Consider the following 26,340-nt stretch of genomic DNA (forward strand, 5'->3'; position numbering starts at 1 on the left):
AGCTCCTCATTCATCCTTAGCTCTAAGATCCTTCCTGGTTGACTTGAACTTAGTGGATCTCTGGCGCATTCATAATGACAAACTTAAAGCCTAGTCCTTTCATTCTAGTTGTCATGGCACCTCCTCCAGGATTGATTATATATTTGTCAGCCCTTCTCTTATAAATATTATACTCAATATTAACATGCTTCCTATCTTCATCTCTGATCATGCCCCTGTGTCATGCACTTAACACCATTAATTGATTATCCCAAAGCACGCAGGTGGAGATTTAATGACTCTCTGCATAGCAATGCTAATTTTCTATCACAAATGACAACATGACTTGGTGAATTTACCGAACAGAACGTTGGGTCATGTGATAATCCCCAAACATTATGGGAAGCAGTGAAATGTTTTATAAGAGGCAGATGCATTAGTTTTGCTTCTAGGTTAAAAGCTGAGCATGATAGGCGGTTTTCTGAAATTGAGCAGGAGACAGAGTGGAGAAGACGCAGAGAGAAACAGTCTCTGAAGCCAACACCAATATTCTCGAGGCATTAAGGGGCGAATATAGAAATTTATCCATAAGCAAGGCCAAGTTTATTCTACATCGAACCAAACAGAGATATTATTATGAAGGTGACTGCCCGAGTAGACTATTAGCCATCCGGTTAAAACAAAATTAATCCAAAAGCAGTGATTAATGCTATTCATGCAACAGAAGGTGACATTATTACAGATCCCAGTGCAATCGACAATTTTCCAAATATTTCTACAGCAGTCTCTACACATCAGATGCACATGCATATATTTGCATTAGGAGTTTTAGATCAATTGCACAAAGAAAGTTACGATAAGATCTACCTAAAAGATTTACAATGTAAGATGAGTTCAAAAAAAGCAGGTTTTGCATATTTTGCAATGTTGTGAAGAAAAAAAAAGCCACTTAGTTGCTGATTGGCACCAGATTTTACACAATGCCTCAGTGGGACATATGAAACCACTGACATGAGTTTCATGTTAATAGGACTGATTGTTGCTGAGATATGCAACATTTCCTGTTTTGACTGCAACCTAGAAGAAGTTGGTCCTTTATAACGTTCGCATTTTTTGGATTATCAAAATTATTTTAATAACTTTTGATCATGAGGATCCATAGATTCTAGGTGCAACGTTTTATGCAGATTGGACTTACAGCCTAGGAGGAATTTGAAATAGTAGGTTTTGCATATTTCGTAAATGAATGAATGAATGAATGAATAAATAAATAAATAAATAAATATAGGCAGAAATGGGCTTGGCCTATTTCTTGAGATTCAGCTCAATTCAGGGAACACGCGCATGTAAGGTTTTTGGACATGTGATGTACAATGTGGGAGTTACTGGCCAAAATGCGCTTACCTTGATTGTAGCGCCACTTGCTTGTGGATGTGTTATTTTTGGTGTCTGACATGTGCACCATTCTATACCTCCCCTGAAAATTTCCCGTACATACTTAATAATAAGAACAAAAATCTGAGCAATTACATAAAATAGGGTTCCCATCACCACTGGTACCAGGACCAACTCTGCTTTGCAACATGTGGCACCCAGCCTCCTCCACTTGGACCCCTAAATTTTTTTTTTCCGTAGTAGTACGCCATATGGCTCTTTTAGTATAGCTTAGGGTTGGGTGATATGGCAAAATTTTCCTACCAGCCAATATCAGGCCAACAATCGGGATTGCCAATGGGCTACTTTTCTTCAATTAAATCAAAATAAATCACCTTGAGATCTTTGCTAAGCAATAAGCTGTAAAGACAGGCTGAACAGCTGTCCAACATGTTTTTTTTGGGGGGGGGGGGGGCGATGGCATCAGAGAAGGACGCTTCTGTTTACAGCCTACTACCACTACTACTTTCGGCTGCTCCCGTTAGGGGTCTCTACAGCGGATCATCCGTTTCAATCTCTTCCTGTCCTCTGAGTCTTCCTCTGTCACACTTGCAACCTGCATGTCCTCCATCACCACATCCATAAACCTCCTCTTTGGCCTTTCTCTTTTCCTCTTCCCTGGCAGCTCCATATTCAGCATCCTTCTCCCAACATACCCAGCACCTCTCCTCCACACATGTCCAAACCATCTCAATCTTGCCTCTCTTGCTTTGTCTCCAAACCGTCCAACCTGAGTTGTCCCTCTAATATCTACTACTACTTTCGGCTGCTCCCGTTAGGGGTCGCCACAGCGGCTCATCCGTTTCCATTTCTTCCTGTCTTCTGCGTCTTCCTCTGTCACACCAGCCACCTGCATGTCTTCCCTCACCACATCCATAAACCTCCTCTTTGGCCTTTCTCTTTTCCTCTTCCCTGGCAGCTCCATATTCAGTATCCTTCTCCCAATATAACCAGCATCTCTCCTCCACACATGTCCAAGCCATCTCAATCTTGCCTCTCTTGCTTTGTCTCCAAACCGTCCAACCTGAGCTGTCCCTCTAATATAATCGTTCCTAATCCTGTCCTTCTTCATCACTTCCAATGAAAATCTCAGCATCTTCAACTCTGCCACCTCCAGCTCTGCCTCCCGTCTTTCCGTTAGTGCCACTGTCTCCAAACCATATAACATAACTGGTCTCACAGCCATCTTGTAAACATTACATTACATTACAGTAATTTAGCCGACGCTTTTATCCAAAGTGACTTACAATAAGTGCATCATTTAACGTAGGCAATCAGGAGAACTACTAGTCATCAGAGGTCATAAGTGCATCTTCTCTCTAAACAAGCATCTAAGAGCAAAACCAGTGCTAAAGTAAAAGCGCGAGAAAGAGATTTTTTTTTAAATGAGTGAATACAATAAGTGCTACGAGCAAGTAACAGGGTAGTAGTTCTTGAAGAGCTGAGTTTTCAACCGGCGCCGAAATATGGGCAGCGATTCCGCTGTCCTGACATCAGTGGGGAGTTAATTCCACCTCTGTGGGGCCAGGACAGAAAAGAGCCGGGACCAAGTCGATCGGCAGCAAGGGCCTCTGAGCGACGGGGCAACCAGGCGTCCCGAGGCAGCGGAGCGAGGTGGTCGGACGGGGGTGTAGGGCTTCACCATGGCCTGAAGATAGGAAGGAGCTGTTCCTTTCACTGTCCTGTAGGCTAGCTAGTCTTAAACTGGATGCGAGCAGCTACTGGGAGCCAGTGTAGGGACATGAGAAGAGGGGTTGTGTGGGAGAACTGAAGGCGGTTGAACACCAGACGAGCCTGCAGCGTTCTGAACAAGCTCCAGAGATCTGATGGCTGACGCCGGGGCGTCAGCAAGGAGGGAGTTGCTGTAGTCCAGCCGGGAGATGACCAGAGCCTGGATGAGCATCTGTGCCGTCTCGTCAGTGAGGAATGAGTGAATCCTCCTTAAGTTATAGAGGAGAAATCTGCAGGAGCAAGCAACCAATGCAACGTTTGCAGCAAACGACAGACGGTCGTCCACAGAATCACACCCAGATTCCCCGCAGTCGGGAGTTGCCGTCACCACAGTGTTGTCAATGGTGATGGCCAGGTCTCGGTGGCAACCTTTCCCCGGGAGGAACATCAGCTCTGTCTTATCCAGACTGAGCTTCAGGTGGTATGTCACCATCCAAATCTTCCCTTTAACTCTTGCTGGTATCTTTCTTTTTTTTTTTTTAAATAAATTTATTTCTAGTTTTTCCCCTTATCCCACCCGATTAACCCAATGGCATATGGCTGGAACTCTTGTTGAATAACTCCCTTGGCTCACGTTTCCACAGGAAGGAGTTAGTCGTAACACCAGCTTCCTTCAAACTCATGTCGGCTGCTCTCGCTATTTTACATGCTGAAGCCTCGCATGGATTGCATTACCTTCAGGCCGCGAAGGGGATGTAGGGAGAATGCTTTCGGTTGCTTGGTTGCAGGCGCCCAGATGGGCTAGAGGGGTCGCTGGAGAACGATGAGTGCCCGAACACTACACCTACCTACACCCACTATCCCTGGAGTAAGGGTGGCCTAATGAATGCCTTACCCTGTGGATGCTCTGGCCGTGACCGGTTACGGAGAGTCTGGGATATGAACCTTCCAGCCACATGACGAGTGGATTGCAAGAACGGCGGTTTATTCCGCTCCGCCTTCAGAGCAGCCTTGCTGGTACCTTTCTGTCGCAAATCACTCCTGACACTCTTCTCCACCCACTCCACCCTGCCTGCACTCTCTTCTTCTGCACTTCCCGTTACTTTGGAGTGCAGAAGTGAGGTGAAGATAACCGCTTGCAGCCTCCAAATGAACAAACAGGTCGGGATAACTTAACTATGCTATTAAATGATGAGGGTGCACATACATCTTTGGACGGGAGGGAAGATCAGATGGAAAAAGTAATGAATATAGAGACAGGCTGGAGTGAATCTAAAAACAACTCTATATTGGCTTCATGTAAAGCAGTTCATTTCATTGAACCTTTTATATTTTTATTTGCATTTTATACATATCTTATTGCATCATTATTGCACTTTTAAATGTATCTATATTCTTTATTGTATTCTATATTTTCATGTTTGTATTTTATATTTTGGCATCTTTTTTGCCATTGCTCAATTATCTTCTCGAAACATCCCTTGTCAGAACTTCTGCTTGTAAAAATACTTGGAAAAATACATTAATTATATATAGCCTACTGAGTGTTGCTATGTTAAAACATTTTTTTTTAATCATATTTTGCCTTTAACATTGATTTTTTAAAAGTGGCTGATAAAGAGCAAAAATAGTTCATTTCCACACTAATTGTACAACTACATAAACTGTGTACAAAAACAGACACAAACACAATATAAACACTTAAGGACATCTTACGCATTGCAGTATGGTCTCTTCTCAAAGCCTTTGTAGTTCTTCATGTTTAGAGTCATTTTGCAGATCTCGCAGCTGAAGCATCCTTTGTGCCAGTACTGTTGCAGAAAGAGAGGAACAGAGAGACACAGTGAAACATTTATTCCATTGTTCTGTCCAAATTTGAGGTTATCCCTCTCTCTCTCTCTCTCACACACACACACACACACACACACACACACATGCACGCACGCACACATGCACGCACATTGAAAGAGAGCAGCAATGTTAAAGGCTGGAACTATTTTCTAGACGTACGCTTCTGCAGTGAAAGTAGTTGGCTAAAGAATGAAAGAAATTACTATAGTGAGTCTGTTTCCAATAATCACACTAATCACATCAATTAACCTGTACCTAAATAGAACAGAAACTTCATTAATGTCATTAGTAACACTTGTTTACCTACAACTTCCTGCCAAAATGGCTGCTGTGAAAAAGTTGTATTGCGCTCTATCCGACTACACATTCTCTCCAGTGGAAAGAGGCACCGGACACCTTCCGACAACCCTTTAACTAGTCATATGAATAGCTGAGCTGGACTACTTTCTCAGTCAGTATGATTGTGTACTTTTTGTGCACGATGATTTGCATCACGCAGTCGACAATCAGCAGCAAACATGGCGGGTTGTGTTGTGAACTGGTCAGTAGAAGAGAAACTTGATGGTTTAAAGACTTCAACATTGCTGAGCTTACTACCATATCTTATTTCTGTGTTGATTAGAAAGGAGATACAGGTGTGCTTCCTTGCAAAACAACTTGTGATATAAATTAATGGATATGAGGCAACAGCTCGGTTTTTAATTTCATTTAATATTGGCGCGTCTACTGCTGTACTGACAGGACTCGTGATCGTAACTTGCCCACAAATGAAAAAAGGGGTGACAACACCTGCACACTTACTGTATGCCACAAAAGTTTAACAGGACAATGTTTCGATACCACATGGATCTTCATCAGGTCAACAGATCATAGAGAGATCATACGTATATGGTTGGCAAGGAATTTAAAATATTGTGATCATAACATTACGGCTACCTCTCCCTGTGCCTGTCTACGAGTGTGCTCTTGCTCACACCTTGGGACGTGGTTGTTTTGTCATGGTGTATCGACCTTTTCGAGTCGCAATCCCCCTGAATCAGGTTGGTGTTCGCAACCCCCCCATAGCACTGAGACATTTGACTGACAACACCCCGATGCAAACACATTCATCGGTCATAAACTGTCTGCCCAAGACTGTTCAGGGATTACTGTAATGTAACACATGAAGCTACCAAACTCACACAGGAAGACCGTTGCTTTGCCCACAGACAGGACAATTTATTTGATTTTGATTTTAATTATTGCTTTTAGATTTATTTAAATAACAACACCTCATGTGCACACACACTTTGACTCTCACAAACACACAATAAAATCTATTCTAAGGCAAATTATATCACTGCTACAGCCAATGTAAAGTAAAAACCAATCCGAGTCTAACATTTTATTTTATTTTTCCCACAGCATTGTGGTACTGCCACCGTGGGCTATATGCATCGAAAATTGTGGTCACTCAATCATGGACACAAATTGTGGTCACTCACGTGCGAGTGCGTCCTACTAAATGTTAGTCTTTGATATATTAACTATCATTTACCTTGTTGTTCTGAAGTGCACCTGCTATTAGTCTGCAGTTGTCCTTTGATTGCCACATCTCGCGCATCCTACTCGCATCTATGATTTTCTCTTTGATAGGCTATATCAACTATTTACATGAACCTTGTTACAGCGACAGGCATGGTGTATGTCGATGAATACTGGGATGGCATCCAGCACTTTACTTGTGCCCCCATCCATGGGGTTAGTGGTTGTGTCAGGAAGGGCATCTGACGTAAATTCTGCCAAATCATTATGCGGACTGATAAAACCAGGAAAGACATACTGGATTGTTCGAGGCCCAGATTAACAACGACTGCCATTGGTGCTGTGCCCTCACAGGGTACTGATGGAAACTATGCACCTGTCATTTTGGAGAGGAGTTTGACCTTACTGTTGACTCCAGCAAGGCACTGCAGGTGGAGGACAGTGACAATACAGCAATTAAAGGGAAAGTACACCTATTTTTCACATCAGGTGAACCATGGGTCTGGATGGTTTTGAGCTTGTTTTCTCCACAACCATCTGGCAACCCCCAAAAATTATCTCACAACCCCCGTGGGGGTCCTGAACACCAGGTTGAGAACCAATGCTCTAAGTAGGTGTGGGCAATCTGATCCAGAAAGGGCTGGTGTGGGTGCAGATCTTTGTTTCAACCAAGCAGTTACACACCTGTGTCTCCTAATCAAGTTCCTCAGCAAAGACTCTACTGGTTGATTAGTGGGATCAGGTGTGTAACTGCTTGGTTGGAACAAAAACCTGCACCCACAACCGGCCCTTTCTGGATAAGATTGCCCACCCCTGCACCTTGCACTACAGCGGATGATGCTTGCACTGCAAAAATAAAGTATAACCCTCATCCACAGACCCGGCAAAGAGATTCCAATTGCCGATAAACTGTCAAGAAAATCCATGGATGATGAGGACAGTTCACTATCTGAGGCTATGGAGACCCAGGTACACACTGTCATCAGCACAGCTCCAGTGAGTGTCGACAGGCTAGATGACATCAAGGCAGCTACAGCTGAGGATAGGCAGCTGTCCACCCTCAAGCAAGTCATTCAGTCAGGCTGGCCGGAGAAGAGAAAAAAATGTCACCCACTCATCAGTGAATATTGGAACCACCGTGATGAGATCAGAGGCGAATGGAATCCTCCTGAGAGGTGAGAAAATAATCATCCCACACAAACTTAGAGCAGACATGCTACAGTGCATACATACAGGACACTTTGGTGTGGAGAAAAGTAACACAGAGCAAGAGACATAATGTTTTGGCCAGGCATGAGTCAACAGATAGAAGAAACAGTGATAAAGTGTGACATATGCCAAACACATGCCAACACAAAGGAGCCCATGCTCTCACAGCCTATTCCAGAGAACCCATGGCAGACTGTAGCCACAGATCTATTCTCCTGCAATTCTAAAAACTACATTTTCATATGTGACCATCTCAGCAGGTACTTTCGAAATTGACCACCTGCACAACATCACTACGGTTGCTGTCATCCATAAAATGAAAGCCATGTTTGCTAAACCTGGCATACCAAAAACAGTCATTAGTGACAACGGACCATGTTACAACGTACGCAAATTCTAACAGTTCTCACAGTCATGGGGTTTTTAGCATGTTGCTTCGAGCCCTCATTACACCCAGAGCAATGGTCTAGCTGATAAGACTGTCAAGACCACAAAGCAAATCCTCACAAAGGCCAAACAGGACAAGAAACACCCATACCTTAGCCTGCTGGAGTATAGGAATAAATCCGGTCAACAGCCTCAAATCTTCAGTACAGATCCTGATGAGCCGCAGGCTGCGCTCTATCTTACCCACAACAACAGTGCAGCTACGACCTCAGGTAAGCCCTCAGAACACAGTGCGAGCAAGGAGAGAGAAATGCCAGTGGCGCCCGTAACAGCAGGTCTGGTAGAACTCTATCGACAATGCACACCAGAATACCCATCCGCTTCCAGCAGGAAGGTGGTAGCTGGAAACCAGCAACAGTCATCCAAGCTGCAGAAACTCCATGGAGCTACCACATTTAAACCAGCCATGTACAGACCTTCAGACGCAACTGACGGAACCTCTTCGACACCCAAGAAGACAAGCACACACCCAACACACAGCAGCCTGAGATCAATGAAGATGATCAGGTCACTGGACAAGGGGAACAGGAACCTCACCATGGTTCTGTGTGTGAACCAAATTACTCTGAGCCTCGTTTCCACACAAGGTATGGCCGTGTCATTAAGCCAAGGCAAGTCCTTGAATTATAATTGGTTGAAAAGGGTGTAGGCGGATCGCTGTCCTAAAAAAAAAACAAACAAACAAACAAACCAACAAAAAAAAACCAAAAAAAACCAAAAAACCAAAAAAAAAACTACCTGTTATGTGAAAAACAATTTACTCAGTTTAGTACTATATCCTGATGTGAAAACAGTTTATTATTTGTTATATCAGCTACTGTTTACTTAAGTTCAGGACGCAGGTGATGTTACAAGACTGTTGGATTACATGCCTTTTGTATATTTGTGCCTTTTGTACATTTGCACGCTCTTTTTTTTTTTTGAAGGGAGACGTAATGTTTAGTACTGCTGGTTGAAGGGTTGACTACTACATTACCCATAATGCAATGACTAGATGTAGCGGAGGTGGTTAATCTAACGGGACCATGTGGTCTACTATGAGAGTGTGTAACTAGCAGGACGAAATTAAATGAGCAGAAGAACCAAACTCCCAGACAACCGAGTGTACCTGGCATTAGTCTTTATTAAACAGTCACAACATGTACCTGGCATTATTCTTTATTAGACAGACAGTCACAACAGTAATGCCAGTCGATATGAAGAGCCCGCCCTGTAACGCACAGCTCTTGGCCAATCAGATCGCTTGATCACGAAACCCCCAGTTGTGTTGGTGTGGGAATGTGTTTGAAATGATCACTGATATTTGACACCCAGAACCTGCAAAAACCCCTCCCATTATTTTGAATACAAATACGTTTAGCATTGTTCCTACGGAAATTGACACACACCAACTGTAATGACACCAGGCCAGTAGGTGGCAGTACTGGTATATCGCGTTTACTTTTAGGTGGTTAAGGTTCATGCGCAGAACGTTCTAGGGTCAGAACATGGGACAGCCATGGAGCAGACAAGATGTGATTAAATACACAGAGACAAGATTTACTTTTCAGCTTGATTTATTATATAACAGAACATTACATGGTACCAGGAGTGAACCAGACAGAAAATGGATGCGATAAACCATCGGGGACTTTAAAATCAACTGGAAATGTAGATGCGAACTGGAGAAATTTCAAGCAGCAGTTCAATCTCTATGTCGCGGCTATAGGAGTGACAGGGGCGTCAAATGACCGCCATGCTACTCACCATCGCTGGAGCTGATGCACTGGAGGTGTACAACACATCCACGTTTGCAAACGAGGGAGACAAAAACAAGCTGGATGAAGTCATCAAGAAATTCGAGGAACACTGCCTGTCAAAAAAGAATGAGACTTACGAGAGAGAGGTATGCGTTTAGATCGCGGATGCAACGTGAAGGAGATACTTTTGATAGTTTTCTCACAGACCTTAAGCGAAAGGCTAGTACCTGTAACTTCAATGCACTGAAAGAGTCAATGATCGTGATCAAATTGTGTTTGGCACATGTGACAAGAAAGCCAGAGAAAAATTGTGAAGAGAGGCGGAACTCAGTGTGGACAATGCTGTGAAAATATGCCAGGCCACTGAGTTAGCTAAACACCATGTGGAAACATTTGAAGGTGTCGCTAAGGGACTAGCTTTAGCTCTGCCAAGTGTGAATGTAGATGCCGTTTCATTCAAGGAAAATGGGCGGGGAAAATACCGAGGCGCTCGAAGAAAGCAAAGTAACACATTTAGCTGCAAACGTTGTGGAGATAATCACAAACCCAGGCAATGCCCAGCATTTGGTAAAACGTGCTCCAGGTGTAAGGAACAAAACCACTATGCAAAAATGTGTTTTTCAAGATAAAAGAAAGAACGCAAGGTGCAATTTAGTGGTTGAAACTGATGAGGGCAGTGATTCACTGAGTGATTCATTTTTTGTGAACATGGTTTCCCGTGACTCTAAAAAAAGTGTACAGCCAACTGAGAGTGGAGACACTGGACATCAAGTCAGTGCAGTGGGAACAGACAAATGGACGGTACCTCTGTTAATGGGACAAGGGTGTTTTTCAAAAAGACACAGGGGCAAAAGCCAACCTGATTAGTGTAAAAGACATTAAAGCACTTAAAGTGAAGCCACAAATACATAAACGGACAGTCCCACTGAAGGCATATAACGGACAGCGAGTATAAACCAAAGGAGTGTGCAGGCTGAAAGTGAATGTGAAAGGGAAGCAAAAAAACCTGATGTTTGTAGTTGTTCCTAATGATCAATCACTGCTAGGGGATATAGCATGTGAGGACCTTGAGCTGGTTAAGAGGGTCTACCAAATCAACAGTGAAAAGGTGGTTCTTACGACTCATAGCAACACAGTAACTGACATTGTGCAAAAGTTTCCTGATATCGTCACAGACCAAGGGATGTTGCCATTCACTTACAGAATAGAGCTGACAAGTTATGCCAAGCCAGTCGTGCACCACTTTGAGCCAGCTTAAAGAAAGAAATCAACTGGATAGATACTGTTTTCTTAGATTTCCATTTGGAATCAAATCGGCTCCCGAAATCTATCACAGAGCAACAGAAATGACCATTGAGGGTCTAAAGTGTGCTTAAACTTTACTGAGTCGACGATGAGAGCGCTCATTGCCACAAATGAAAATCTTGCAAGTAAGGGCAATACGTGCAATTTATCAAAGCACCAGTTGACCAAGCATAACATAATTCTGCAGAAACAAGTTTTTAACTTCTATGCTCATAGTCCGTCCCTCACTGTTAAGAAGATTCCATATCCTTCTCTTTGTTTAGTTTATTAATATCTCTTAGATATTACGAGTAGTATTTTAGTTTAGAATAGGCCTATATTTCATGTTCATTCCTTAAGTCCCGCCTAGTCTATGTTTCTATTGGTTAATGGTGAAGTAACCTGTTTCCTATTGGTTATCTAGGTTGTCAATCATCCCCTGTAGCTAACATGTCATGTCATGTCCTCAGTTGCTCGGGTGAAGTTTGGAGAAGACACACGCGTGCCGACCAGTGGTTATTAGCCCAAAGTTCTACAACTAGCTAAGAATTAGTAACGAGAAATAGTGAATGAGTGTTTGTTTGGACATCGTTTGTCAAAGTGTGCGTCCATCGTGAGAACCACAACTCATAACACAAATATACACACAACTCATAACACAAGTATACATACAACTCATTATACAAAGTATGTACAACGAGACAACTGTTCAGTGCGTGAAGATATATTAAAAGTCATAAAAGAAAGACCATCTCTCTCTGTGCATTCTTACCGATGCCCCACGGTGACATCGACTTACTACCAGTCAGAGAATCACGAGCAGGCCACCTATCACCTTATACAATTTTACATGGTCCTTCAAGCCGGATGGTGATGGTTTCTGTGGATTGAAGATGTCTTCGGAAGAGAACCCAGATGTGCGACCCAAGCGCACTGTACGGCCTCCAGCCTGGATGGATGAATATGAAGTCAACCTCCCTAGTTGGAGGCAACGTCCTCAAGCGAATGTAAGTCGCACTGAACAGCAACGAGCAGTTGAAGAACACTCACTATTCAGCCATGATCGGGGGGACACGCCCAGATGACGCCCCTCGCTCAACGGCAGAACAATGGGCCAATACAACAGCGTTCCTTTGGCGCTGAAGCACCACTGAACCCTGGATGGAGGACCAATGTGGAAGCCCCCTACAGCATGCCACCGTGGGTTCCCCATCCTTCCCCCGCGGCCTTATCATAGGTTATGAGAGCAATTCAGCAGCTCCAAGAGGAGAACCAACGGTTACAAATGGCTATGTCAGATATGAGACGTCGTATAGACCACAGCGCTTCACAACCGCTCCCTCAGCCTCGTCAGTCAGTCCCTACACCACCGATCCGGTCCTTCTCGCAGCCAGAACAGTTGACACCGCCCAGCGGTTTACTTGGGCCAGCAGCTAATACTGGTAATGTCCTGGTTAGGCAAGAGGAGGATTGGCCACCACCTCCCCCGCCATTAGGGGAGGAGCTGGTGGATGAGCTGGCATGCAGACTCTGCTCAATGAAACAGGAGCCGCCACAGACACCGAGCCCGGAGTATTGGGAACCTGACCATGGTTCACAGGCGTCAGCTGAGTCGATAGAGGAGTCTGACAGACAGTATGGTGGAGCAACTGCCCCTCGACCACAGCACCGCGAACATTCAGCACCAAGGCAAGTCTTGACTCATCCTCAGCACTCCTCTACATCTTTTCATCAGGAGAAGACCTACCATGGACCGAAACCCACGATACCAAAGTTCACTAAAGAAGATCTGAGGGAGTTTGCAAGACTTCAGATGGCTTTGGAGAATATTCTGCCTGAAGACGCAATCGAGAGATTCAAATATCAGTTGCTTACAGATCACCTGAAAGTCGAAGAGGCGTTGCTAATAGCAGACTCCTATAACAACTCCCACTATCTATACCGCGACACCATGGCCTCCCTCATCTCCCACTATGGACAGCCACATCATCTGGCCTTACAGCGAATCGTGGAGGTGATGGATGGACCTACCATTCGCAGTGGTGATACATCGAGCTTTAAGAAGTTTGCTTTGCATGTGAGAGCTCTGGTAGGAATGCTAGACTAGTTGGGTGAAGAGGGTAATATTGAGCTTCGGTGTGGTTCACATATTGCGAGACTTGCAGCCAGTTACCACATGAACTGTGTGCCAACTTCAAGAGACACATTCATCCGCTAAAGATCAAAGTCCCAACCCTCCTGAACTTTGCTGACTGGTTGGAGTATGAGCTGGAAATCCAACACACCAGACTCAAGCTTGGCCACGGCGAAGGGAAGGAAGCCACAGAGTCGAAGAAAGATCGACGCAAAGACAACAAGGGACGCAAGACAATCAGTGTCTTACATGGTGCGGAACCAACTGTCGCCACCATTACAGAGCCTGCCACGTCCCCCAACACGTCTCAAGATAGTCCGAAAGTGTATTGCCCATACTGCAAGAACACAGAGCATTACCTGTCCCAGTGCTCCAATTTCAGTCAACTGCCTAATGAGCAGAAGGGAAATTGGGTGAAGTCCAGCAAGAAATGTTGGAGGTGTGGACGTGGCCACCAAGCAAACCTGTGTCATCCACGAGTCGCCTGCTGACCTTGGATCCGGAATATGACGAGAGCACGAAGATTATCCGGGTGGGTGGAAGACTACGACGTAGTCACCAGTTAGAGCCTTACACCGTGCATCCTATCATCTTGGACCCTGCGCACCCAGTGACCAAGTTGGTCATCCACGACACTGACAATGAACTACGACATCCTGGATCGGAGCGGCTGTACACAGAACTCCGCCGGAGATATTGGATTCTCAAGGGGAGAGAAGCCATTAAGAAACAACAGCGGACCTGCGTGGACTGCCAACGATGGAGGGCCAAACCCACTGTTCCAAAGATGTCAGACCTTCCTGAAGCTCGTCTGCGTCTGTACAAGCCGACGTTCACCTCCACCGGGGTTGACTGCTTCGGGCCTCTTCAGGTGAAAGTGAGCAGGGTTGTCCCAGGAGCAGACGGACAAATCCGTGCTGCTGAAGTCAACATTGAAGGCAAGACCTACATGAGACCAGTTGCCCGCCTCATCAAGCTCCCTGCCATTCCAGATGAGGACACTGTGTGAATCTTCTCCGTCAGAGACAAATACGGCACGCCATATTTGGGGGCGGCTGTTAAGAAGATTCCATATCCTTCTCTTTGTTTAGTTTATTAATATCTCTTAGATATTACGAGTAGTATTTTAGTTTAGAAGAGGCCTATATTTCATGTTCTTTCCTAAAGTCCCGCCTAGTCTATGTTTCTATTGGTTAATGGTGAAGTAGCCTGTTTCCTATTGGTTACCTAGGTTGTCAATCATCCCCTGTAGTAACATGCCACGTCATGTCCTCAGTTGCTCCGGTGAAGTTTGGAGAAGACACACGCGTGCCAACCAGTGGTTATTAGCCCAAAGTTCTACAACTAGCTAAGAATTTGTAACGAGAAATAGTGAATGGTGTTTGTTAAGACATCGTTTGTCGAAGTGTGTGTCCATCGTGAGAACCACAACTCATAACACAAATATACACACAACTCATAACACAAATATACATACAACTCATTATACAAACTATGTACAACGAGACAACTGTTCAGTGCGTGAAGATATATTAAAAGTAAAAAAAGGAAGACCATCTCTCTCTCTGCATTTTTACCGATGCCCCACGGTGACATCGACTTACTACCAGTCAGAGAATCACGAGTAGGCTACCTATCACCTTATACAATTTTACACTCACTGTCCCCTCTTCCTTGTCCACCACATGTATGCTGTACCAGAGCCATTGATATGGAGATTGTTTGGCTTATAAGAAATTATTATGAACAATCTAAACCAGGGATGGGCAACATGATCCCGAAAGGGCCGGTGTGGGTGCAGGTCTTTGTTCCAACCAAGCAGTTACACACCTGAGTCTACAAATCAAGGTCCTTAGCAAATACTATTGGTTGACTAATAGAATCAGTTGTGTAACTGCTTGGTTGGAACAAAGACCTGCACCCACACCGGCCCTTTCTGGATTATGTTGCCCATCCCTGAGCTAAACGAACGCTAAACTGCTTAGCTAATTGTTTAGCTACAAATATATTCTTCAAAAAATGGGCAAATTTTTGGGCACCCCGGTAGATCACCTGGTAGACCGCGTACCACGTATCAAGGCTGAGTTTTTACCACAGCGGCCTGATTTCGAGTCCTGCCAGGGTCCTTTGCTGCATGTCATCCCCTTTCTCTCCCCTGCCTTTCCTGTCTTGCTCTACTATCACTGTCAAATAAAGCAGAGATGCCAAAAAAAATTAAAAATTAAAAAAGCAAAATAAAAAAATTTAGAAAGTTGTTTGTCAAGCTGAAGATGCAGCCACCACGACCTAGCACACCTTTCCTCAATGTACCACCAGCCAAGCCCCAAGTCCCTTTATGGCTAGCAACTAGCAGTGGTAGGCAATCTTTTCCAGAAAGGGCCAGTGTGGGTAAAGGTTTAGCAATTACACACCTGTGTCTCCTAATGAAATTCCTCAGCAAAGACTCTACTGGTTGATTAGTGGGATCAGATGTGTAACTGCTTGGTTGGAACAAAAACCTGCACCCACACCGGTCCTTTCTGGATAAGATTGCCCACCCCTGAGCTAGAGGATACTATAACCAATGACAATTATGTTCTTAGTCATTGTCTTTTATCTTGTGGAATTATCAGAAAGAACCAATTAGAGCATCAATAAAGAACCAAACCAATAAGCAGTATTGATAAGAGTGTGGCCGGATGAGGAAAAACACAGGAGACCAAGGCGAGTTGGATGTTTATTCCTCAACTCCAAAAACCAACTGCAGCAGAAACAACCCTGCACCGGCGAGCCCGGGAACGTAAACCACAAGAGTAGTAATATTGAAAATGTTGATATCCCATCCCTATTTATGAAACCAGGATAATGGCCTACTTGATGTAGGGATATTCTTTTGTAAAAGCATTGTCCCAAAAGGGACATAAAATCATCTCGTGTAAATATTTTTATTGTTCCGAGAACGACAGGAAAATGTTAATTTTGAGCCCTGCACATCAAACACCAGCACTTTACAAAGAGCCTTCATTCCTTCCAGCCTGGTCTGATATTAGAGTTCAGTGGTATAATAGTAATCCAGTAATGCAATGTATTTAAAAATGACAGTGTTATCCTTTTCAACCCTGAAAATTTTCTGTGCCACATCTATCTAATAAACTACAACCTAACTGTTAGCCCATTCACAATAACAGTATGCACCTGCTTATTTGTCATAGAACTATTAAGAGTTCCATTTTGTGTAGGTTCCGGGTTGGAACTTCATAACCAACGATGACAGGTGCCTTCGCAAAAAAGAAAAATAGCCCACATACAGGACATGTAAAACGTGCGTGATGGTAAAATATATAGCTAGCCAAAGAAATGGAGTCATTCCAAATGGCGGACAAATTCACAGCCATGATTCAAACACTTGATCCGCATGACAAGCTGCCTGGGAGGCAATTCTTTTCCACAAACCATCATTCCAGGCTTGAAGACGAAAGTTCAATAGAAAATCCAAATGGATTTGTAAATAAACAACTGTAAAAAAACACAATACTGCTGTGACCACATTTTTAAATTTGCATGGCAGTGTAACAAAGACTAGTCTGCCAGTCTCCTCTGTCTTTAGGTTTTGTGTTTTCTTTTTTTTTAAAGGTAATACTACATACCCTGGTAATATTAGGGGACCGGTTGATGGCATTAAAAAATGTATAACACCAAACACTAGCTGATATGAACAGTTTTGGACAACGAGTTACCATGCACCCTGTTGTATGGCAATTCAATCTGATATTCCCACTGGCGATTGTCCTCCCTGGCTCAATCCAAAACCACCACCCAGCCACCCGCCAAAAGTACCTCCCTAATGGGCAAAAGGAGCTGCAATTGGAAGGGGTAATGTGACCTAATCAGCTGAGAATGGACTTCGATCCTCCTGTTGCTAAGATAAATATTGACCTTGGGTTTCTCCTAACCCAGCCTGCTTACCCCCCCCCCCACACACACACAGTTTCACCAACAACCCTCCCACCTTTTCACAGATTCCATAACCCTCCCAGGTAAAAGAAAGCCACAGACAGATGCTGACAGAGAAAGAGAGTGAGAGCGATCCCTAGTGAGTCTTTCTCCAATTAACAAAGACAGAACTAAGATCATTGTCTTTGGCCCTAGGAAAGAGAGGTTGAAAGTTATTTCTCACCTTGAATCCCTGTCAGTCAAGACTACAACTAAGCCAGAAATTGTGGTGTAATTATAGACTCAGAACAAAGTTTTGATAGTCACATAAAGATAGTAAAAAAAGTCAGCTTATTACCATCTTAAAAACACAGTAAGGATACCCAAAAGAATTGAATCGAGTGCAGCTGGACTTGGTATATATCCGTGAAGACGTGTCGCCTCTCATCCAAGAGGCTTCACTAGCTTGGTCTAGTCAGAAAGGCACGAACTGATGAAGCCTCTTGGATGAGAGGCGAAACGTCTTCACGGATATATACCAAGTCCAGTTGCACTCAATTCAATTCTTTTGGATAACCATGACCTGGATGAATGAGAACATTCACAGACACAGTGAGGATACATTAATTCATGTCTAAAGAAAACTTAGAGAAACTTATCCATGCCTTTTTTTCCAGTAGATTGGACTATTGTAATGATCTTTTTTCTGGTCTTCCTAAAAAGGATACCAAATGGCTACAACTTATACTGAACACTGCTGCTGGAGTTCTGACAAAGACTAAGAGGGCTAAGCATAGAACTCCAGTTCTCAGATCCCTTCACTGGCTTCCAGTAAATGTTTATAAATCTCTTAAAGTACTCCTCCACTCAAAAATTTGTTTTTCTTATGTTTGTGTCCCCTAAAATGTCTGGCCTTGACTATACTGACTTGTATCTGTGTAGTTTGTCACTGGAGTGGTGTTTTCACATTCAGCTACTGGAGGAGGAGCTGTTTGTGTACTTCCCTAAAATCTCAGATTCAAATGTAGCCCAGGTAAGCTAGATTTGGTACGTCACAAATCCGAAAGCCAATCGCTGTCTAATATGCAAATGCAGGGCAGGCAAAGAAACCTGAAACATGTGCAGAGCGGACTTAGTACATATCCAAAGGAATTGAATCAAGTGCAACTAGACTTGGTATAGTATATCCGTGAAGACGTTTCGCCTCTCATCCAAGAGGCTTCATCAGTTCGTGCCTTTCTGACTAGACCAAGCTAGACCTGGATGAATGAGAACATTCACAGACAGACTTAGTACATAGAACGAGTTCGCATTAGCATAGTGAAAGTTTTGACAGCAAACATGGTAGGTGGTGCAGTTTTTTTTTTTAAAATGTAAACCAGATCCTGAAGCTTCCTTACTCCATTTACTGAAAAATCCCGCTATACTTCTGAAATGATTGGAATTCATTTACAGACTTCGGGCTCACATGCCAAAGACATGGAGGGATTGCAAATCAGCAATGCTCATTTCAGTGAGGAGTGTTTCCATAACCTAATACAAAGTCACTGGGTTTTCACAAGAAATTAGTTTTGAAGTCTGATGCTGCGCTGACTATCCTGGGACTGCAACAACTGGACTCGCGTAGGTCTCTCTTGCTCTGGCGGCACCACTCAAGGTGTCCGTCGTAGTGTGCTCCAAGGGCTGATGGAGCGGCAGCAAGGGGGGAGCCAATGGCAGCGTAAGATTCCCACCTCTGATGCGGGTCACCTTGGCCTGACATCCTGGTGGTTATGAATTTTAGACTACTGCTAATGAGTCAGTTCCCAGGCAAACTTGGTTGGTTATCAAGATCTTACACATAATATAAAAATCTCATTCAGATGGAATATATGCAAACTTTGATTAGATCTCTGATATGTAATTATGTAATAATGTGACAATGAACACACTGTAACATCGCAGCAGATATTATTACATGTTTCACAACCACTGGCATGTCAGCCACTGCCTGTTACAAGCTAACAAACAACAAACAAAAGATGCTAACTACACTTATCATTCTGAAACATTGGCTAGTTGCCGATTTTGGTGTACAACAGAGTCCGAGTCTGACTGAAGCTCAAACATGTATGGCTGAATCGGTCTGATGTTTGCTCTAACGCTAGCCAGCTAGATGCACCGCTCTTTCACCGGTCAACCTAGAGCAGTGTTTCTCAACCGGGGGTCCGCGGACACCTAGTGGTCCGTGGTGTAATTGCAAGGGGTCCATGAAAATAAAATATCTTTAAAAAAAAGATCCTATGACATTTATAGAAATAGTATTATTGTACTCAAATGTGACTGAGACCTTTATCTACCTAAACTATAAAGGGTAACAGGACTTTTTTCTCTAATTACATCTGTTTCACAAGTGTAATTTATTGTATTTTAATAAGAGATCTCGCTCCCGTTTGCATTGCTAAAAGTTACTGCATGACGCTGTTAATACAAACTTAACACGATCTGCATCCGTTTCCAAATTATGAGCCCCCTAGTGTTTCAGTGGGCGTACACCATTCATTTCTTAATAATGATTTTATTGTGAAACATCTGCAGGAAGGTGTTGTTGGAAAACTCAGTAACTTGTAAGATTCAGGTTAGCACTTGAAATTAAGCTAATATCATAAACAAACAAAGAAGAAGATGATAAGCACAGTTACACGAAGAAGAAGAAGAAGAAGAAGAAGAAGAAGAAGAAGAAGAAGAAGAAGAAGAAAAAGAAGAAAAAGAAGATGAAGTCGTGACAACATGGAGAGATGGCTCAAATTAAAAAAAAAAACAGACGAAGGAGACTCGGGGCCACCCGAAAAGAAAACCAAAACAGACAGCAAAAAGAGACTTTACAAAGATTACATATTATTTGGATTTACGGCAACTGATTCGGAACCTCAGCAGCCTCTGTGTTTTTTATGTGGCGAGGTACTGTCAAACCACGCCATGAAACCGGCACACCTGCAGCGGCACCTAAGCACCAGGCACCAGCCATCATTGGGCAAGACTGCTGACTTCTTCAAACGAAAATTGTCGGAGTTCAGGGGAGCGCAAAATCACATGCGTGCCGCAAGTCAGACTTCAGCAACTTCCCTTCAAGCATCTTACCAGGTAGCTTTGCTAATCGCTAAAGCTAAAAAGCCATATACAATAGCAGAGGAGCTAATTGCACCAGTAGCAGCTATCCTAGCTGAAACTATGGTGGATAAAAAAGCAGCAGATGCAATCCGGTCAGTACCGCTGTCTAACGACACAATATGCCGCAGAGTGGATGAGATGGCTGGTGACATTGTTCAGCAGGTGACCGATAAACTGAAAAGAGCGGGCTCTTTTTCAGTACAGCTAGACGAGTCTACTGATGTGAATGGAGAAGCCCAGTTGGTCATGTCTGCTCGTTTCAAAGATGACACAGTCAACGATATAGTTGAACACATCGTCTTCTGCAAGCCACTACCTGAAAAAACTACGGCTGAGGACATTTTTAATTTGATTGACTGTTTTTTCACGGAGCACGCGTTGGACTGGAAGTGCTGCTCGCATGTATGCACAGACGGGGCAGCGTCTATGACAGGTCGGCACCGCGGAGTTGTCTCTCGCATCAAAACGCATGAGCCCAGAACTGGACAGTGTTTTGACTGACGCTGTGAAAGTGATGAACTTCATTAAATCACGATCTCTCAACGCAAGACTGTTCCACAAGCTGTGCGACGAAACAGGCGGTGACCATCATCAGCTGCTGCTACATACAGACGTACGTTGGCTATCAAGGGGGAAAACACTACAGAGACTATGGGAACTGAGAGAGCAGGTGCGCGATTTCCTCTCCGAGCATGGACATCCTCTGGCTGCTAAACTTGGAAGACCAGACCTGGTTGGCTCACCTGGCTTACCTTGCTGATGTTTTTGGCCGTCTGAAAGAGTTGAACACGAGCTTGCAAGGTGATGATAAAACTATTCTTCAGATATTTGATAAAGTTTCAGCATTCATGAGGAAAGCTGACCTCTGGTTGAGACGGTGTGAAAAGGGGGATGTCAGTAATTTCCCTCAGCTTAACTCTTGGATAGCTGACATGAAACAGAACATGAAGCAGAACATTTTGAAAACTGTAAAAATGCACCTGGCCAAACTGTCAGCTGAGTTTCAATCCTACTTCCCAGACATTGAGGACATGTGTACTAGACATGACTGGATACGCAGGCCATTCATGCCCAGCAGCATGGATACAGCACCAGAGCAACTCCATGAGAGCCTCATTGACCTGTCTTCAGACAGTGGCTTCAGACTGAAGTTTTCAGAGACATCACTAACACAGTTTTAGTGCTGTGTGGAGAAGGAGTACCCAGAGCTTGCAAAAGAGGCTCTCTACCAGTTGGAGCCATTCGGGTCTACATACTTGTGTGAGGTCACTTTCTCAGCTCTGACACACATAAAGACCAAACAGAGAAACAGACTTCAAGAGAGAGGTATCATTACAGCTGTTGCCACTATTCAACCCAGGTTACAGAAACTCATGAGCGGCAGACAAGTACAAGTGTCTCACTAACGGTTACACAGCACACCTCACCACACATTAACTTTTCACCACACCACACCCAAGTGGCACACAAACAGTGAGGATGCTTTGCTTTGAAAACACACACACCATCTGCCTCTACAGACAAAACTAAGACTTAACTATACAATATCCATTGAGATTTCATACTTATGTTTGTTTTTGTTCTTGCAGAGTGCATAAAAATTCTGTTTTGTTACATATTTCTGGAAGTTACTGCATAAAAATTCTGTTTGTTACATATATCTGAAAGTTACTGCATAAAAATTCTGTTTGTTACATATATCTGAAAGTTACTGAATTCATATTCTGTTTTGTTACATATATCTGAAAGTTACTGCATAAGAATTCTGTTTTGTTAACTATATCTAAGTTACAACTGAAAGCTCTTATTTTTGCCCCAAAGAGTGAATAAATGCTATAATGCAATTTAAAATGCAGTTTCTACTGTTTCTATCAAATTGCAACCCCCCTCCCCCAAGATCAGGTGGAGGGGTCCTCAGGGTAGATCAAAAATACGCAGGGGGTCCAGGACCCCAAAAAGGTTGAGAACCACTGACCTAGAGCAAGCAGCAGTGGTGGGCGGGGCATGAGCCCTGTGATATTTGCATATTCATAATCCTGTATGTCCCAATGAGGGGGAAAGAGTAGATGTGGTTCCAACCCCTTTTCAGAGGTTTTTACTTTTTATGTGGGAAAACCACGTTAAACAATATATTAATAATATTAAGAGTATTCTTAAACTTTAAAACATGTCTGGAGGGGTACTATAAAGTCCAGCTGAAATGGCATTTTGTGAATGATTCCCATAGCGTGATGTAATTCCAAGTGAAACAGGATAGACAGGTGGGAGGAATTTGATTTGAACGCTGAAGTGGGCGTGTTGCTAGCTAGCTAACTAATGAATCTTAGCTCTGTGCTGCCAAAAGTTGAAGACTGTTTGACTGGTAGATGTCATGATATTATTGGTTGAAATTGGCTGGTTCAAGCACATGTCATATTTTGTTTTACAGGAAGAGACCATGATTTAATTTTGATATAAAAATACAAAGAATTGTATTTTTTTGCAAATATTGTTAAATGGGTGCACAATGTGACCAAAGATGTGATATAAAAGGGTTAAAAAGGCATTTTTCATTTCATCTTGACTTTGTTGGTTCAGGGCCCAAATACATCACTGACCTGCTTTCAGAATATGAACATTCCAGACTTCTGTGGTCATCTAAGGCTGCTCTGCTTTTAGTTCCAAGTGTAAAAACCAAACATGGTGAAGCAGCATTCTGTCATTATGAAGCTTACAACTGGAACAATCTACCTGAAGAGATTAGATTCACTCTAAGTGTGCGCTCATTTAAATCTAGATTAAAAAAGTAATTTCAGGGGCATCCGGGTGGCGTGGTGGTCGATTCTGTTGCCTACCAACATGGGGATTGGCGGTTCAAATCCCTATGTTACCTCTGGCTTGGTCGGACGTCCCTACAGACTGAATTGGCTGTGTCTGAGGGTGGGAAGCCGGATGTGGGTATGTGTCCTGGTCACTGCACTAGCACCTCCTCTGATCGGTTGGGGTGCCTGTTTAGGGGGGGGGGGGGACTGGGGGGAATAGCGTGATCCTCCCACACACTACGTCCCCCTGGTGAAACTCCTCACTGTCAGGTGAAAAAGAAGTGGCTGGCGACTCCACATGAAGCAGAGGAGGCATGTGGTAGTCTGCAGCCCTCCCCGGATCAGCAGAGGGAGCGGAGCAGAGATCGGGATGGCTCAGAAGAGTGGGGTAATTGGATGGATACAATTTGGGAGAAAAAGCGGGGGGCGGGGGGGGGGTCATTTCACCATTGCATTTTACCAATCACTTTAATTTTGTTTATCACACTTAAAGCTGGATGTGGGTATGTGTCCTGGTCACTGCACTTGCGCCTCCTCTGATCGGTCGGGGCGCCTGTTTGGGGGGGGGGGGACTGGGGGGAATAGCATGATCCTCCCATGTGCTACGTCCCCCTGGCGAAACCCCTCACTTTCAGGTGAAAAGAAGCGGCTGGCGATTCTGCATGTATCGGAGGAAATGTGGTAGTCTGCAGCCCTCCCGAGACGGCTCGGAAAAATGGGAGTAATTGGCCAGATACAGTTGGGGAGAAAAAAAAGGGGGGGCGGGGGGAACAAAACAAACAAAAGAAATGTTTGTAAGAGTAAGACCGTTTAAGGCCTTAAAAGTGAGAAATAATTTTTTAAAATCAATATGAAATATAACAGCAAGCCACGACAAATGATCTTCAAAAGGGCAAGGCTCAGCATATTAATAAACCAAAGTTAACAACCATTGTGCCAATCATCACAAAAGTTGCAGGATATGTCCACATAAGTACTTGAAACATACCCTGAAAATTCAAATCAACCACTAGTGACTTCTTCGGTCTCAATTGACTGCAGGTATCCCCAACCTTATAAACTATACAGTGGCATAACGACCGAAAATGATCAGTTTCATATGCAAATTACTGTCACCATTAACTAATTTTACCATCAACACATTGCAAGTCAGAGAGGAGCAGATCCAACAGAGACTCACATCACATCTAGATGAGACCACTTTCCAACATGTGATTGATTGAGTTCACGGAGAAGGCTTGTCTAGCACAACATGGAAAGTCGAAAACAAGGCAGCAAAAGAAGTTCAACCTACTTGCAGCAAGTCAGAGACATTGGCAGAAAACAGACGGTGCCCTATACAGCAGACAGAGAGACGGACACCAGACACACGTCAGTGATGATCAGGCAAATCCTGCTTGTGGAGCTCATGACCGGTTAATCCTTAAAAACAATATCAAAGACTCGGAAGCGGAGCAACCGCAGACTAAAGTTTCAGCCTGCCTCAGCAATACAAAGCCACCGCTGTCCAACATCAGCAGAGACGAGAGGAATGCACTCACAAATCTCAGTAAGGACAATAACATCATCATCTTTCTGGCAACAAAAGTGGATGCACTGTCTTATTAAACCAGACAATCATGAGAAAGTTATGACGTTACTTAGCAACATACTTATGAGCCCCTGAAACGAGATCCAGGCAGTGGTAACAAGAAAAGGGTGATAGACTGTTTAAAGCTGTTAGAACAGGACAATGCGTTTGACAGAATTCTGTACCATTAGATTATATCAGGGGAAGCTACACCTAGTCTGTATGGTTTACCAAAGATACATAAACAGGATGTGCCATTATGGCTCATTGTTTGTATGATTAACTCAGTGACCTATGACATCTCTAAGTTCCTGGTATCTATTCTTAACCCGTTGGTAGGCAATAATGAACATCACATTCAGAACACTATGGATGTTGTGGATAAGGTAAGGGACATCATTATGGAGGGGGATGAAACAATGGTCTCTTATGATGTTATGTCTCCCTTCATGTTCGTTCCTGTTGATGAAGCAGTGGAGGTAGTCTGTATGAAATTACAAGACGACCCCACCCTTACCAACAGGACCCCCCTGACCAAGTGTGTTTACTCCTGAACCTTCGTCTTCAGTCCACGTACTTCACTTACAGAGGGCAATACTATAGGCAGAAGCATGGGTGTGCTAAGGGTTCTCCAGTTTAACCTACTGTGGCCAACTTGTATATGGAGGAAGTGGAAAAGAGGGCTCTGATGTCCTATCCACAGACACTACCTAGCCATTGGTTCAGATTTGTGGATGACAACTTGGTTAAAATTAAATCTCAGGACGTACCATATTTCACCGCCCACTTTAACTCTGGACAACCATATCAGGTTCACCAGGGAGGATGTGGGGAAAAAAAGATTAGCCTTCTTAGACTTAAATTGCAATTGGTGATAGACATCTGATTGTTGTTCACCGTAAACCAACACATACTGATCAGTACTTAAGGTAATAATAATAATAATAATAATACATTTTATTTGTGGGAGCCTTTCAGAGCACTAAAGGACACCTTACAGAACACAGTTTAAAAAAAACGGACTGTTTTACACAGCATAAAATCAAAACAAAGCAGGGAAGACAACAAAAAGTTAATACAACAGATAAGTATAAAATCATCATCTGCACAAAACTCATGAAGCGTGGATCAGACTGAATATGCCAGTTTGAAAAGGTATGTATTTAGATGGGATTTGAAGGTTGAAAGAGAGTCAATGTTGCGAATGTCTTGTGGGGGAGAGTTCCATAGGCAGGGGGCAGAATGACTGAAGGCGCTCTATAGACCCCATGGTAGTCAAGCGGGCCAGTGGTGTAGTGAGTTGGAGAGCAGAAGAGGATCTGAGAGTGCAGGAGGGTGTGTGGATATGAAGGAGTTCAGAAAGATATGAAGGAGCTAGGTTATTAAGGGCCTTAGAGGTGAGAAGCAGCATCTTGAAGTCAATACGGTATTTAACAGGGAGCCAATGGAGTTGCTGAAGAACAGGAGTGATATGATCTATGAAAGAAGTTCTGGTAATGATACGGGCAGCTGAATTCTGGACCAACTGAAGTTTATGAAGACACGTGAGGGGAAGACCAAAGAGGATAGAATTGCAGTAGCCAATATGGGATTTAACCAGGGTGTGAGTGAGTATGGCGGTGCTGTCAGGTCTAA

General features: G+C 43.6%; 1 protein-coding gene across 1 annotated transcript in view; it reads right to left on the reverse strand.

Annotated features, from left to right (window-relative positions):
* The window catches only part of lasp1 (LIM and SH3 protein 1), a 92,256-nt gene that overhangs the window by 50,873 nt on the left and 15,043 nt on the right, over positions 1–26,340 (reverse strand). Inside the window, exon 2 of the mRNA XM_056287772.1 lies at positions 4,801–4,895. Within this exon, the coding sequence (XP_056143747.1) occupies positions 4,801–4,895 (95 nt within the window). The remainder of the gene's footprint in view (positions 1–4,800; positions 4,896–26,340) is intronic.

Source organism: Lampris incognitus, chromosome 10, assembly GCF_029633865.1.
Source record: "Lampris incognitus isolate fLamInc1 chromosome 10, fLamInc1.hap2, whole genome shotgun sequence".
In the NCBI taxonomy this organism is placed as follows: domain Eukaryota; kingdom Metazoa; phylum Chordata; class Actinopteri; order Lampriformes; family Lampridae; genus Lampris; species Lampris incognitus.